This window comes from Chelonia mydas, chromosome 1 (genome assembly GCF_015237465.2).
Source record: "Chelonia mydas isolate rCheMyd1 chromosome 1, rCheMyd1.pri.v2, whole genome shotgun sequence".
Classification (NCBI taxonomy): Eukaryota; Metazoa; Chordata; order Testudines; family Cheloniidae; genus Chelonia; species Chelonia mydas.
In genome coordinates this window covers 148,866,420-148,881,635 of record NC_057849.1, presented here as the reverse complement: position 1 = coordinate 148,881,635, position 15,216 = coordinate 148,866,420, and the positions used below count along the sequence as shown (strand labels likewise).

General features: G+C 43.3%; 1 protein-coding gene across 7 annotated transcripts in view; it reads right to left on the bottom strand.

Annotated features, from left to right (window-relative positions):
• Window positions 1-15,216, bottom strand: part of SYTL5 (synaptotagmin like 5) — a 161,733-nt gene that overhangs the window by 94,509 nt on the left and 52,008 nt on the right. For all 7 annotated transcript variants that reach the window (XM_037902284.2, XM_043538038.1, XM_037902273.2 and 4 more), the window contains exon 2: window positions 8,994-9,485. In XM_037902284.2, the coding sequence (XP_037758212.1) occupies window positions 8,994-9,112 (119 nt within the window). In that variant the 5' untranslated portion in view covers window positions 9,113-9,485. The remainder of the gene's footprint in view (window positions 1-8,993; window positions 9,486-15,216) is intronic.

Genomic DNA, 15,216 nt, shown 5'->3' with positions numbered 1-15,216 from the left:
GAAACAGACTCCAATGAGAGACTGCTGAATTGGAATTAATTTGCAAACTGGATACAATTAACTTAGGCTTGAATAAAGACTGGGAGTGGATGGGTCATTACACAAAGTAAAACTATTTCCCCATGTTTATTTACCCCCCCCCCCCCCCACTGTTCCTCAGACATTCTTGTCAACTGCTGGAAATGGCCCACCTTGATGATCACTACAAAAGATTCCCCCCCCGCCCCGCCCACCCCCGTTCTCCTGCTGGTAATAGCTCACCTTAAGTGATCACTCTCATTACAGTGTGTATGGTAACACCCATTGTTTCATGTTCTCTATGTATATAAATCTCCCCACTGTATTTTCCACTGAATACATCCGATGAAGTGAGCTGTAGCTCACAAAAGCTTATGCTCAAATAAATTTGTTAGTCTCTAAGGTGCCACAAGTACTCCTTTTCTTTTTGCGAATACGGCTGCTACCCTGAAATCTATCTCCTCACTAATTCCTATTCTTTATCCAATATGAATTCTTGATTGATGACATTCATTCTGCTAAAGCTGCTCATCTTGCAGATTGACTTTTTTAAAAAGTGTACTGCTGTCTTAAAAGCTTTCTTCAAATCCTTGTAAAATAAATTGTCCCTCAACTTCCCTACTGACTTATTCATCAGAAAACATTCAGGCAGATGTGTTGGTCAGAAGCTTTGCTTTGTGATTCCTTGCAGAGTCTACTGGATTGAACCACAGACAGACTGTAACAAATGGGGTCACATTTCAGAATATGAAGAATTAAGTGTTCCAAGGGCGAGGAAGAGTAGGAGGAGGTGGATGAGTCATCTGAAAATAATCCATCTTCATAGCAGCCTCTAAACAACCACTGCATAGCTGTGACCATTAAACAGGACTGAAAAGGGATAGCAAATGTACCACCATCTCTTCTACAGGCAGCACAGGAGGCAAGACTTCCTAAATGTTAAAGCAAGGGACTCTCACGCTAGGAGTCGGACGCATTTGTACTCACACATGGTATACAAGAAATGAAACACGACCAAACCATTTTCTAGGAGTACAAAGAGAATCCAAGAGAAAGCAAACCCAGCAGAATCCCATTTATCAAACTGCTGGGAAAAATACCCTATAATACCCCTAAGGAAGCTAAATTATCTATAATATTAGGGGTTTGATAGGAGAGATAAGTATTACATCTGTCTCTGCTAACACTCAGCTATTCTTTTAAATGCAAAGGGTATATTAAAAAACACCACCACTTCAGAGGGAATGTACCAAGTGCACTGAAGATGCATTTTGTTTCTTATACCCAATAACTAGGCAGCACTGACATACTAAACCTTTCTAAATGGAGCATAAAATCAAGGAACATGCCCTCATAAAATACCAAAGTGGAAGGCAGAATAGTCTTAGTATACAGCAGATTTGATAAATGACTCAGAAGAGCAAGGGTGAGGATAACAGATAACGTCCATGTGATAAGGAACGCTGTAAAACATGACGTCTTATATAACCACCTTTTCCACCACTGCGTGCAGTTTTAATTTTCCTTTTTCTTCCTTACCCCCCACACCTTAACTTTTCAGAACTATCTCACTGAAAAAGGTAGTAGAGTCCGTGTTCCAGTTTTCCTTTTTCCGCTCTAATTGTTCCAAAGTTTGCAAAGTTATGAAAAATTGCAGACTGAATTAAGAAAAAGATTCACTGGGAAAAACTGTGCGGGGGGAGGGGAATGGAAAGGACAAAAAAGAGTGAGTTCATTCCATAACCTTGGATCAGCCCCAAGAAAACTATGTCTCCTGTACAGATGAATTGGTAGAAAAATGTATTATGCCTGAGGAGCTGAGTTGCCAGCCACAGTCATCATTTGGAGCTGCTGGTGATCTTTGAGCTATTCTGGACCTAGGCCATACACAGGTGGAGGAAGAATTCAGCCCTAGAGTGACAGAAGCAGCTATAAAGTGACTCTGCCTTCCACCAGAATGATTTCCAGTACATAGACCTGCTACTTGGAACAGGATTTGCATCTCCACATTTTATCTTGTGTTGGATGGGATGATGAAGAGTAAAATTAATTTTATTAAGAACCAATGTATGAACTGATAAACTAATAATGATTTCAAGTGGCATCTCACCACACTGAAAATCAGGCCATTTATCTGCCTAAATATGGTTTCAGGTGCTCAATTTTCAGGAACCCAGGTGTGAAAATTTTGGGCTATTTTATTTCCTTATATAATAATTTGATTTATATTATAAAACCTGGTTTTAAGATGTTTGATGGGTTATTTTGGAAAGCATGCATGTTTGAAGTGGGCAAGAGGAATAGTGAAATGCAAAGGAAGTTTTGGAGTAAGACAGGGAATTAGCTATGGGAAAAGGAAACTGAAGGAGTAGGGTGGTTGAAAATGGAAAGAAAAGGAGGGAGGGTGGGGGGAGAGGAGGGAGGTGAGAAGCATTAATGGGGAAAATGATATTGTACAGCTGAATGGTTGCAGTGAGGAGTGCATTGAAAGGCAACCAATCACCAATGACAAAACAGCAAATAAGAAAAAAAACTCGACCAAGTCCAAGTTTCAGAGCTGAATTAATGTGATGATATCAGGAGCACTCCCTCTAGGTTGGTGTGGGAAGCAAACTGGTGGCTGGAAAACTCTTCCCCAATGTCCCCTCAATTACTGCTAGTGCTGGCTGCTTTGGGCTAATACCACCAAGGTCCCACCTTCTCAAGCTCATCCTAGCTACTTCTGCTCATTCCTATAGGGGAGAGGAATGCAAACTCAGGGTATCCTTTGGGTCCTGGATCCAAGATATATTGATGTGAATTTGGGATAAGAAAATCCTTTTAAAAATGCCCCCTTATACATTCTTCCCCTTCTATAGTGCAGAGATACTGTCAGACAACTAAAAACAGCAAAAGAGATCAAGTATGTATGTTGTACTCATGCACTCTTAGGCTTATTTTTTATTTTTTGGAAGGAGGATGGAAATATATTCTCGTTGGAATGTTAAAAATGGGCTCCTGGGAGAGAATGAAGGTGGTAAGAAGAAGAAAGGAAAAAAAGAGGAAGTTTAAATTATCACACAGGAGGAACCTTTGGCTGCCGGAATTTTTAAAGATAAAATTATAAATTATGTTAGCAAGATGAAATACCTTCCAAGTTACAAACTGTTGGATTCTTACTATATGTTGGTAGAATCAATGGTAACCCCAGTACGATTAAAAAAAAAGCCACACTAGTTATTAATTAGCTCAGAAATGGAACATTCTTAATTTTTAAATAGAATTTTTAAACAGGCATCTGTGTTTATGGTACTAAAAATAGTAACTATTTATATACAAGAAGTATCTTATTTCAAATAATAATGTACTAATGGAGCAATTTACTTGTCAAATGAGATAGTTACCAATCAGCTTCTCTCTTCCCAGACACATATGGATGAAACATACGGTATCACATAAGGTATATTTTCTTTAAAGAACTATTCATCAGTCTTGCAAAAACATACACTGTACACAGTGTATACAAGCCATAGTATTTTACAACACTTGCCCTTACAAGCATCTCCAGATACATCACCTGACAAGTCAATTTCCATGCACAGATAATTTCTCAAAATCCATTTCAACTCACTTCATGAATTTGCCAATAGTTACCAGATAGTGGTATCTGAGAGAACAATTTTGTCCTATATTTAGAATATGCTGATATTTTTAAATATTTCTATTGTACTGATTGATAAGGAGAGTCTTTATTCTAATTGGGGGCCCTGACCATGCAGAATCCTTGCCAGAGGAACCATTGAGTGGACTTGGCCAACTAAACTGCTGCTAGGAGGCCAAGAGGGGATTACAACACACAAGTAATAACTTGATAGCATTATGCTGGGAAAGGCTCAAGTTACTTCCCTTCTCTGTTTTCTGTGTTCAGCTATTATTCTATTACTTTTTGTTTAAACAAGATCCAGAATTTTAATTCCTGTTTAAAGAATAAAAAGAAGCTTTACATTTAAAAACTGGATGGGAAAGGTGTAAATGTAACAAAGTACTAAGAGATGCAATAGGCAGGATATGTGCCCATATGTGATACTATATTAGTGGTAGGTTGAATGCTCTGAATGCATAATATATTTGACCACATCAGCCCTCTCTGCATCTCTCCACTGACTCCTTCTTCTCTATCCCTCAAAACGACTATTTGACTTCACTTCCAAGGCCCCTCAAGGTCTATCCTCATCCTACCTATGATCTCTTCTTTAGCATCAAAAGTTCGACTTCTGCCTCTGATCAGCCCATGATGTCAGTCTCCATTGCCCACTTGTTAAATTTAAAACAGGCACCTTCAGGGCTTTCTCCCATGCCACCCCTCACTTGTTTCCTTGCACTTGCCTGTCGGTCTGTATCCATCCATTGTTTCTTGTCTTACACTGAGATTGTAAGCAATTTGGGGCAGGGAGTGTCTTTGTTCGGTGTGTACACAGCGCCCAGCACAGTGCGGTTTGGGTCCATGATTAGGGCTCCATAGGCACTACAATAATACCAATAATACATTAAACTCAAATACAGTGTGTGAACTGAGCATCTTGCCAGAATGAAAAACAAAGCTAATGTAGAAGACTGTGTACTTCTGTGAAATATGTTTCGATAAGACACGCACCAGATTGCACCAAATGGCATCCCAAAGACAAAACATGTTCTTCAGAAGTATATTTATGAGCCAAGGATAAAAGATATCCTTGCCAGGGATAATTTAGCTGCATTCAGAGAGAGTCACCATGAACTCTCCTTGGAAGTAGGGAAATCCACCCTGCTCCCTGTTCAGATCCAAACATGTCTTGTATATATTGGGAGACTTTTTAAGGTCTTGGAGTTTGATGTTATCAGGCACAGTGAGCAAAACATGTGTGAGGGACAATTCTCCAAATAACCGAAGGGTCTTGCATTCACTAGTCTCCCTGAAGTAGCCGGAAGGCTGTGTACGCATTCCACTGAATTTAAGATTTAGGTTTTTTTCAAAAGGTTCCTCATAATTATCATCAGGATCTTCACATTAATTTCAGTTTTCAAGCTGTTCTTCAGGTGGTCTTCTCCCACTAGACAAAAAGCCAATAAATCCGCCAGACGGTCCCATACGCAGAAAATGTCACCAGTTTTCACCTTGCTAAGCCACATACCCACAATTCCACACTCAAAGGGGCAGGCAGGTAGAGTTTTTAAGCGACCATAAAGGGACAAGAACTTGAGAAAGGATGACAACTGAATGAGGAAGTTGCTGCAGAGAGCTTGGGAAGCCAGTGGCCCATGTACCTACTGGAATTGATGCAGGAATCTTTGATAGGAGCATAAGCATGATAGCACTTCTGGGATAGTTATGCAGCTCAAAATTCCCCATCAGAGGCACTTCTGCAGAGCCAGCTGCAAAGCCTAAACTCCCAACCATGAGCTTGCACTACTAACTGGGCTACTCTCTAGTTTGCAGCATCCCTGCCCATTACTATTAAGGCTGATCCAGCTCCAAGGGTAAATACCATGCCTAGAACAAACTGTGTCCCAACTGTTGCTGGGTCTGCACTTCCCTTCTTCATCTCTCAGTGATAACAACCATGATCAGAGCAAATTAAACACAACTTCCAGGGCTGGAGATCTGCGTTCCTGCCTCACTGCTACATTACGTGAGCTAGACTAGGCTTAGGCAAAAGGAAAAGCTTTCAGTTTACTCTGGCTGCCACATTTCCCACTGGGTAAAGAGGCTGCCAACAGCAATGGGTGCACTGCATTTACTCTAGTTACTTCGTTTACCTGCAGAGGGTGAGGGGGAAGAGACAGTTAAATGGAGAGAACTCAGTACAGACCCACAACTATAAACATTTAACTGGATCTATATCGAGAGACCTCAGTGGGTGCTGAATACACGTGTCTGTGTCACTTGCCAATCCAAAGAGAAAAACAAGCTATAGCCTGGCCTTTGAATACAGAAGTAGAAACAAACAAGCACTTGAATTCCATCTCCCTTTGCAACTTGGTATATCTTGCACGCTCTAAACCAGGCTCCCCCTGACCAAGAGACACACACAAATGCAGTCTAAACTTGTTTCTCAGAGCCAAACTACACAAAAATTTAGGTAGGGGGACAGGGAGCATCATGCTTAACTGAAACAAATAAATTTGAATTGTCATCTGAAATATCTGCATCCAATCCCCACTGAACCCCATTGTCCTCTGTCCCCACACAATCTCCTTCCAATTCTAATTGTGTAATCTTTCAGGAAAGGAGAGGGTTACTAACCCTCATGGAGTCTCTACACCTTCCTCCAGGGCCTTTTGAGAGCTAGCAGGCAAGGCCGCTATCCTAAAATCTTGGATGGCAAAACCCCTTCCCCTGAACACTTTAGGGGAAAGCAGAACAGAGCTATTCCTTGCTGCTACTACTGACACCATGCTCACTCTCGCTCACTGGCTCTGAAGGAGCACACAAAACATAGCCACTCTCTCTGAGAAAAAAAGTGTCACAATAGCTTTGTTTAACCCTTTTGAGCGCATGGGATCAGTTCAAACAAAATAGCAGAATCAGTACCAGGCAATATTTCCAACTCTACTTGAAATACAAAAACTTTTGCCACAAATGTTTTCAGTCACCTTCAGTGCAGGAATTAACCAGCCCATCAATAGAAAAATGAACTTGGTAACATACTAGAAAATAAGTACTTTCATTTTTATTGTAGGATAACCACTTTTTCCTGTTTGACCAAAATTCAACATTAGTGCCTAAATGATGACTTCCTATTCAAGGTGCCCACAGGGAGAGGCAATATCACCTCACAGATTTTGTTACTTTGGGACTCTGAACATTTCTGTGGGAATCAAACAGGAATGCTGGGATTTTAATTTTGGAATGAACATCATTCAAGAGAATTTGTACATATTTTCAATGTAAAGTATCAGATTTCATTATGCCATAATTTTAGCACATTTAAAATGTTCTACAAACTTATTAAGACAATCTTATGGCAAATTTCCAAGGTATGCAGTAGATCTAGGTATCATTAATTCTCAGCATGCACTGGCATTCTGTTGCAGGTTAACCTTGCATGAAGTAATATTCCAGCTTCAGAAACAAAACAAAGAAACAACAAATCTACAGAATTTATTTGTGTGCGTTAACAAAAAGGTACTGGATTTAAGTTTCCAATGACTCTGCTATCCAGGATATCACTATCCCTAGTCTTATACCCTGTAGCCAGTGGTGAGCTGGAGCCGGTTCACACCGATTCGCTGGTTGTTAAACCAGTTGTTAAATTTAGAAGCCCTTTTAGAACCGGTTGTCCCTCACGGGACAACCGGTTCTAAAAGGGCTTCTAAATTTAATAACCAGCCAAAAGTGGTGCCTTAGGCGCCGACTCTGTGGGTGCTCTGGGGCTGGAGCATGCACGGGGAAAATTTGGTGGGTGCACAGCATCCACCAGCAGCTCTCCGCCCCGCGCCCAGCTCACCTCCGCTCCGCCTCCTCTCCTGAATGCACCGCCCCGCTCTGCTTCTCTACCCCCTCCCCCGGCTTCCCGCGAATCAGCTGTTTGCGCGGGAAGCCTGGGAGGGCTGAGAAGCAGGCGGCAGCTTCGTGCTCAGGCCCAGGGAGGCAGAAACAAGCTGGGGTGGGGGGGCATGAGGAGGGCCGCTTGCGCCGCAGCAGGTAACTGGGGGGGGCGGGGTGCAGGGGAACCGCTCCCTGCCCCAGCTCACCTCCTCCTCCCTGGGCCTGAGCGCGAAGCTGCCGCTTGCTTCTCAGCCCTCCCAGGCTTCCCGCGCGAACAGGTGATTTGCAGGAAGGCGGGGGAGGTGGTGAAGCTGAGTGGGGCGGCACGTTCAGGAGAGGAGGTGGAGCAGAGGTGAGCTGGGCGTGGGGCAGGGAGCTGCCGGTGGGTGCTCTGCACCCACCAAATTTTCCCTGTGGGTGCTCCAGCCCCAGAGCACCCATGGAGTCGGTGCCTAAGGCGCCACTTTTGATGTGATCAGTGGGGGGAGTGGCCACTCCCCCTGCTCCCCCCCCAGCTTCGCTACCCTGCCCCTAGGAGCCAGAGGGACCTCCCGGATGCTTCCTGGGAGCTGCCCCAGGTAAGCAACGCTGGGACTCCCCACCTCGCCCCCTGGCAGGTCGTTCTGGCTCTTAGGGGCGGGGCGGGCACCCACTACGGTGGCCAACAAGACCCTCCTGCCCGGTTCTGGGGGCAATTAGGGGACAGAGGAGGGGGGTGGATGGGGCAGGGATCCCGGGGTGGGAGGGGTGTCAAGGAACGCAGGGGGTTGGATGAGGCAGAAGTCCCGGGGGGTGGGGGTGGGCCCCGACCCTCTCGTAGGGTGAGCAGGGAACCAGTTGTTGAGATTTTGGCAGCTCATCACTGCCTGTAGCTATGCATGCGTCACACACATTTACAAAAAGATGCATTAACTAGCGTTTTCCTCCCACTTCCACCATACTTCTCTTTGCATGAGACTAGAGGAGCAATTGTGCTAAAGTGACTCCTGAAATTCAGGACTCCCACATGGGTGAAGAGGCCCTCAAGTCAGGTCCCAGTCTTAGGGCTGCCATCTTCATAATATTTAAAAACTGGACACTCCAGCAGGACTGCCAGAACCTTCCCTGCCCTGTCCCTTCCCCCCTCTGCTTCCCCTCTCCCTCAGTCCAGGTTGAGAGGATCTCGCCTGCAGAGCTGGGGCTGGGAGCTATAGCAACCTGACAGAGGTAGGAGGCAGCCCTGGTTGAGTGGGGGCTGGAGCGGGTAATGAGCCAGTGCTTCCCCACTTTCCCCAACCTCAGCAACCGGACTTTGGGAGTCCAGTCAGCAGATCCGCCCGGACACTGTCAGGTCCCCTTTTTGATTGGACTTTCTGGTCAAAAAACAGGCACCTGGCCACCCTACCCAGTCTGCAATATTCTAACAACTCCTCAACCAAGAGAGAATGAAAAAAAGCAATTTTTTACAAGAAGAACGTTAAAAGATTACCTTATCCTCTTATCTTCCACTTTTTTCAAATACTCATCTCTCTTCAATACTCCTAGTATTGTTTCCCTCTCATGTTCCAACAAAAATGACAAATTGATGATCTCCAGGTTTTTTGACATGATTCTTCAATAGTGATTTTTCCAACTTTTGGGTTTCCAGAGAATAAACTGTTTACTGCAAGTTTCAAAGGCACATTTGTCACACAGGTACAAGATTTACAAGATAGCCTGACAGAGAGCTCTTTATTAAATTAACCAGATATTAAAAGCATGTGACCATGTCTTCCAGCTGCAGGAGAGAAAGGTTTCTGCTGTGTTCTTTAAGAAATTCTCTCATTTTCCTGGTTACAGAATGTTCATTGCATCTTTTCTGGTCTTCCTTGACATGCTGCAAGCCTTCAACCCACATTCATAGAAGGTGTCTGAGTTCATTTTCAACACATCAACTGTCGTCTGAAGCCACCCAACAGCTGGATATTTAGATTCAAACTATCTGAAAGTCAAAAAGAAATAAAAGGAAGTGATTTTGACATTATCCTGGTCTCATCTAAGAGAAGCTAAATGAAACTGTGGTTTGGGAATCAATGTCTAATCACCTGCAGACTAACAAATTGCCCTCAGGGTCATCTATGGCTAGTGCTTTCTCTTTGCTACTGTTTACTCTAAAGTGTATGAATGTCATCATGCAGGCGCCCCTCCTTCTGTAAATTCATTTGCAATTACTCTCTGGTTGTGGAAGTCCTGAATTGGCTAAACTCACTTTGGACTTGATTTTGCTATTTTTATCATGATTAGCACCATGCCACACAAACACTCCACGAATTTCACTCAGACTACTTGGATAGAAAGGTACTGCTTAATGAGAGGAGGGATGGCAGAATTGGGCACGAGATGTCTTTGTGTGCTCTAAGGATATCACATTTCCCTTCCTCCTTCTCCGCCCCCCTCACCAATGGAACAGAACAACAAGAATCCTGAATGTCTATATCCGAGTACTAAACATACCACCATTTCAAACAGTTTGCCTCTGCTTCATGTGGTGCATGACAAGAGAACTAAAATTTTAGGGCTGTTAACCTGGAAGTTCTAGTCATCACCGCCTCACAAACTGGAACTGAAGGCAGGCACAACTGATACAGAGCTTATTCATTTAAGATAGAAGTATATTTTTATATTTGTGTGAGTCTTTTCAAAGGTTGATCTAGTCTGAGTGTGTTGGGAAAGTCCGATGTGGGAAGGGGATGAGAGGCTGGGTCCAATGGAAACATGCAGAGCTTGTATACAGTTCCTGCAGCTCTCCTTCCTCATTAAGCCTACTCTCCAGTCACTTTTGAAAGCTTGCCTTGTCTCTCTTGCATCTTCCATGTAAGTAAAAGGCCAATGGCAAGTGGTACCGAGGTGGAAGCAATAAGAATGAAGTACAGCTAAAATGGACAACAATGGACCTGAAGAAGAGCAGTGTGTGGCTTGAAAGCTTGTCTCTCTCACCAACAGAAGTTGGTCCAATAAAAGATATTACCACACCCATCTTGTCTCAACAATAATAGGAATAGATAAACTTATGCTTCACTACCTAGTCATCACCAACAAAAGCAAAGCCACAAAATACTGTATAACTGGACAAAATGAAAATGTCCTTTCCACTAAATTACTTAAATCTAGAAACAGAAATCCTGAAAAATTAGTGTTCAAGTGTGAGACCCCCACCCCCACAGCTTGGTGGTGAGCTTACTAGTAAAGCAAGTAAATGTCACACTTTCAGGAGATTCTGCCTTGCATTGACTTCTGTTACAACAGGGATTACGTCTGACATTTCATAACCTATTCTCAGAATGATCTTAAAAACCCCGCACTTCAGATCAATGAAAAGCTTACAGCTCCTCTACAGAATATTGCTTTTTCTCTGAAAGCAATTCAATTGCAATATTACAACAGCAGTGTTTTATGAGATGAAAATGCTGTAAAAAAACAAACATCAGATCTTAGCAGTACCACTGTGATTTAAATAAATATATTATCATGCCCCCTTTTGTGGGTGAAGAAAGTAAGACAAAGAGGTCAAGTGACATGCCCAAGGCACACAGCAACTTAGCTGCAGAGTCAGGAATAGAATTCAGGACTGCCCCACTCTCATCTCTGTGCTTATGCCTCCTGGAACACGGGAAACAAATATTTGAGTCATGGACCAGAGTATGTCCTTTGTTCAGATTGTGATTTATTTTAAATATACCATAAAAATAAAATAATTTAAATATACTTTCTAAGCAATTTTACAATGATTGATAGTAACATGTTTGATATGCTGCTTTTAAAAGAAAAGCACCAACAATGAATTGCTTCTTCTAATTTTCACTCTAAAGTGCACTTGAAGAAGCCTCTATTCATGGTTGGCAGAAGAAGTAGCTGAAAAATGTAATGCTGATAGTTATGTACATAATTTGCATTTGCTGGATTCCACTTCAGCATCTATGTCCTGGCCATGCCCCACTTCCACCCCAACACATTCACTTTTCCTCTGTCTTAGCCAGACTCATTTCAGTGTTCTGGGAGTGCCTAAATGTGCATCCATTTATAAGAACCGTGCACATCTCCTCCTGCTACATTCAGGTGCTGAGCAAATGGTCACTGCTCATTCTTTGGTTCCTTATACTTTTTAGCAATACTTGGTAGCCAAAAAGACCAGCCAGATCATTTTTCTAAACAGTAGGAACTCTGACCATACCAATTCATTGATGGACATCACGGTCTCAGTTCAGCAGGGTATGTAAGCACATACCTAACTTTAAGCACACGAGTACTCCCATTTAAGAGTAATTACTTCTAAAGTATGAGTTCTTACTGGCAAACATAAAGTCATATTACTGTATTTGTGCAGCTGAGAGACTGAAAAAAAATATGGAAAAAATCTACATGCGAAGTGAATGTCCCATTACCAAGCTTTAATCCCACAAACAATTCTTTCTGGAAAGCCCAACTGACCCAATTCTAAATCTAATTCAATTCAGTTTACAAACTGGGGAGTTGTAATATACTAATACTAGATATCACCGAAGATAGGATTCAGAGAAGAATTAGGCATTAATGTGGATAATGAGAACGCACGTGGTTACATTGGATAGGGTAACTCATGCTTCAGGTAGAAGCCCACTACCAACTGACAGGTCAGGTTCTACTCCCATGGGCAGGTTATCCATTTTGTAGTTTCTTACCCCCTCTCTCAAAAGTGTCCACTGATGGTTACCTTCAGAAACAGGAGAGCAAACTGGATGGACACCTGTTATGACAATTCCTGTGTTCGTATCTGCCTGTCTGCACTGTAAAATAGTGGGTTAATGCCATCTGTGTCCTGCACAGAAACCATTACAGCTTTTTTCCACTGAATGCATCCGATGAAGTGAGCTGTAGCTCATGAAAGCTTATGCTCAAATAAATTTGTTAGTCTCTAAGGTGCCACAAGTCCTCCTTGTCATTACAGCTTTGTTTGTGAAGTCTATTGAAACTGATTTGACTTGTGTTACAGAACATCTTCTAGAATATTATAATATTTACCAAGTGGGCAGTTGGGCACAATTAACAGGTACATTATCCAGATTTAAAAGGTGTTTGTAGTTAAAGTCTATTCTTGTGTAAAACATACCATTGGTTAACTGTTACAGTGCCACATAGTTCTCCCATTACACAGCCGGAAAAGTTTCACTCTATTTGAAAACTGTTTTTGAATCTTTTACAGAAGTAGTCTAGGGACAAATCCTTCAGTCCTTACTCATGGAAAAAATCTCCCTGATTTCAACAGTGGCTTTACCTGAGTAATGACGGCAAGATTTGGCTCCTGTTGATGTAGGCGTCACCTAAAGTTACTGTTTTGCTCTGGTTTTATATTTACAAAATAGTCTGCCCTATATAAAAACCGTTAAACTACTTTTAGTAAAACACTATTCTCTTTCCTTCTTGCCTACGGCCAAGATTATGGGCTGATGAATCCTGCAGCACAGGCGAATAAGGGGATGCAAGGCTACCTAGAAGCCCTGGTCATGGACATGGACCAGGACCAGGCACTACAGAAATACAAATAATAAAACAAACAAAACAAAATAAATACCACCTGTGCCAGTTGCCCTCATTGCAGGTTGTAATGGAAGGGAAGGAGGCGGGGAACAGCAACCTCCACAGGACCACAACTTCCACCCCCCACCACTCTGAACCCCCAACACACATATCAGTGCAGCTGTGCCAGAAGAAATATTCTGTGCTATGCAGAGTCAGAGTCTGCCTCCTGGTTCCCTTGCCACCAGCATCAGTGGGAGGAGTTATCTGGGCAAGATATAGGCCTTACCCCCTGAATCCCAAGTGGGAGCAGGGAAACTGGGAAGTTGCTTGCGACTCTGTCACAATCTGGTTCCCGAGTTGCTCCTGGGATAGTGACAGTATTTAATTTGGTTTACTAAGTCTTGGACAGTTCCATAATTGGAACCATTGGATTCAGCAGCCAGATCATTTTTCTAAACAGTAGGAACTATGACCATACCAATTTATTGATGGACATCAAGGTCTCAGTTCAGCGAGGTATGTAAGCACATACCTAACTTTAAGCATGAGTACTACCATTAGCTTCACTGTAACTGCTCATGTGCTTTAAGTTAGAAGCGTACTTCAAGGCCGTAACACATTGGAGGCCGAGTAAGGAGTGAGTAACTGCCACTGAATCTAGTCTGGGTTTGATGGGTCCTGCAAGGGCTAGGGTTGAGGACTGTTTCATTTAGTATTTTCACCAATGGTCTGGAAAACACACATTTGCCCAAGATACAAAGCAGTAGCAAATGATTGGGAGAAGAGAGAAAGTACAAATGGGCCAGAGTTCAAATGGAACAAGGGATTATTCCAACGAACAAGAATTAAAATAAAATGAAATTTAAAATAAGAAATCAGATTCAAGCTAGTGAGTTCTCCCCCCACAAAGGGAAGAATAAGTGAGCACAGTTAAATTCTGTGATTAACATTAACAGTCTTTTCTGACTTTTATATTTAGGTTTATTGAACCACAAACTTTTGATGTCCTGGTTTTTAAACTCAGACTCCGCTCACTTACAAATGCTTGGGTTTGGCTACAACTACAGTGCTCTAATAACGTTTTAGATAAACACATATCTGTTGGCAAACTTAGGGTTAGAGAGCAGCTAAATGATCTACCCTGAGTATGGGGCAGCAGGAAGTAGTGTTGTCCTGGAGCAGCTCAGTTACAGTCTGCCCTCTTGATCTCCCTTGCTTCTCCTGGGGGTTGGGGGAAGTAAACCATACCAGGCTTACGCCTGCCACAGTGCAGTCACCCAGCTTGCTGGTGCAGCAATGCTGACAAGCACACTGAGGGGTAGAGGTAAATGGGGGGCAGAGGGGACGCAATGAACCTAGGGACCACCCAGTCCACACCCTCCTTCACTCTACCCTCCAGCAGGCACAAGGTGGAAGTAGCAGCTCTGCCTCTCCTCCTGCGCTGCAACCACTAAGGAAGCACTTTACACTCCTGTGGCTACTGATGACAGTGCCCTGAAGTGGGACAAAGAGTCTGAGTATGTCCTAGTGAATGAGCCTGCTATTGACAGAGGGTAAACAAGATCTGAAATTTCCATGGCCAGATCATAGAATCAGAACTGGAAGAGACCTCAGGAAGTCATCTAGTCCAGTGGTTCTCAAAGCCCGTCCGCCGTTTGTTCCGGGAAAGCCCCTGGCGCGCTGGACCGGTTTGTTTACCTGCCACATCCGCTAGTTCGGCCGATCACGGCTCCCACTGGCCGCAGTTCGCCGCTCCAGGCCAATGGGGGCTGCGGGAAGCGGCGCAGGCCAAGGGATGGACTGGCCGCCCTTCCTGCATAGTTAGCCTCCATCTTCAGAGAGGCACGTTTAAAGAAAGAGTGGCTGCTTCATGCAGAAGATTCTGCGGTGGGAAACAGGATGAAGCCTACCCAAATCCCCACAGAGGTGAGCCAACTGCCTTCCCTTACTGAGGAAGATAAGGAACAGCCAAGTGTTCCTGTGGCTAAGACTACAGCCAAAAGTGGGGAGATTAAGGCAGTACTACATAGTATATGATTCCTGTTCAATTTCACACCCTGGATGGTCGCCTCAGGATGCGTATTTTGCACTTGGAAGTCAGCTGCCTCTTCAGTCACAGCCAGACCCAATTTATTATTAAGGGCAAATTAAGAGATGTGGGTTTTATTGAGTGCTGG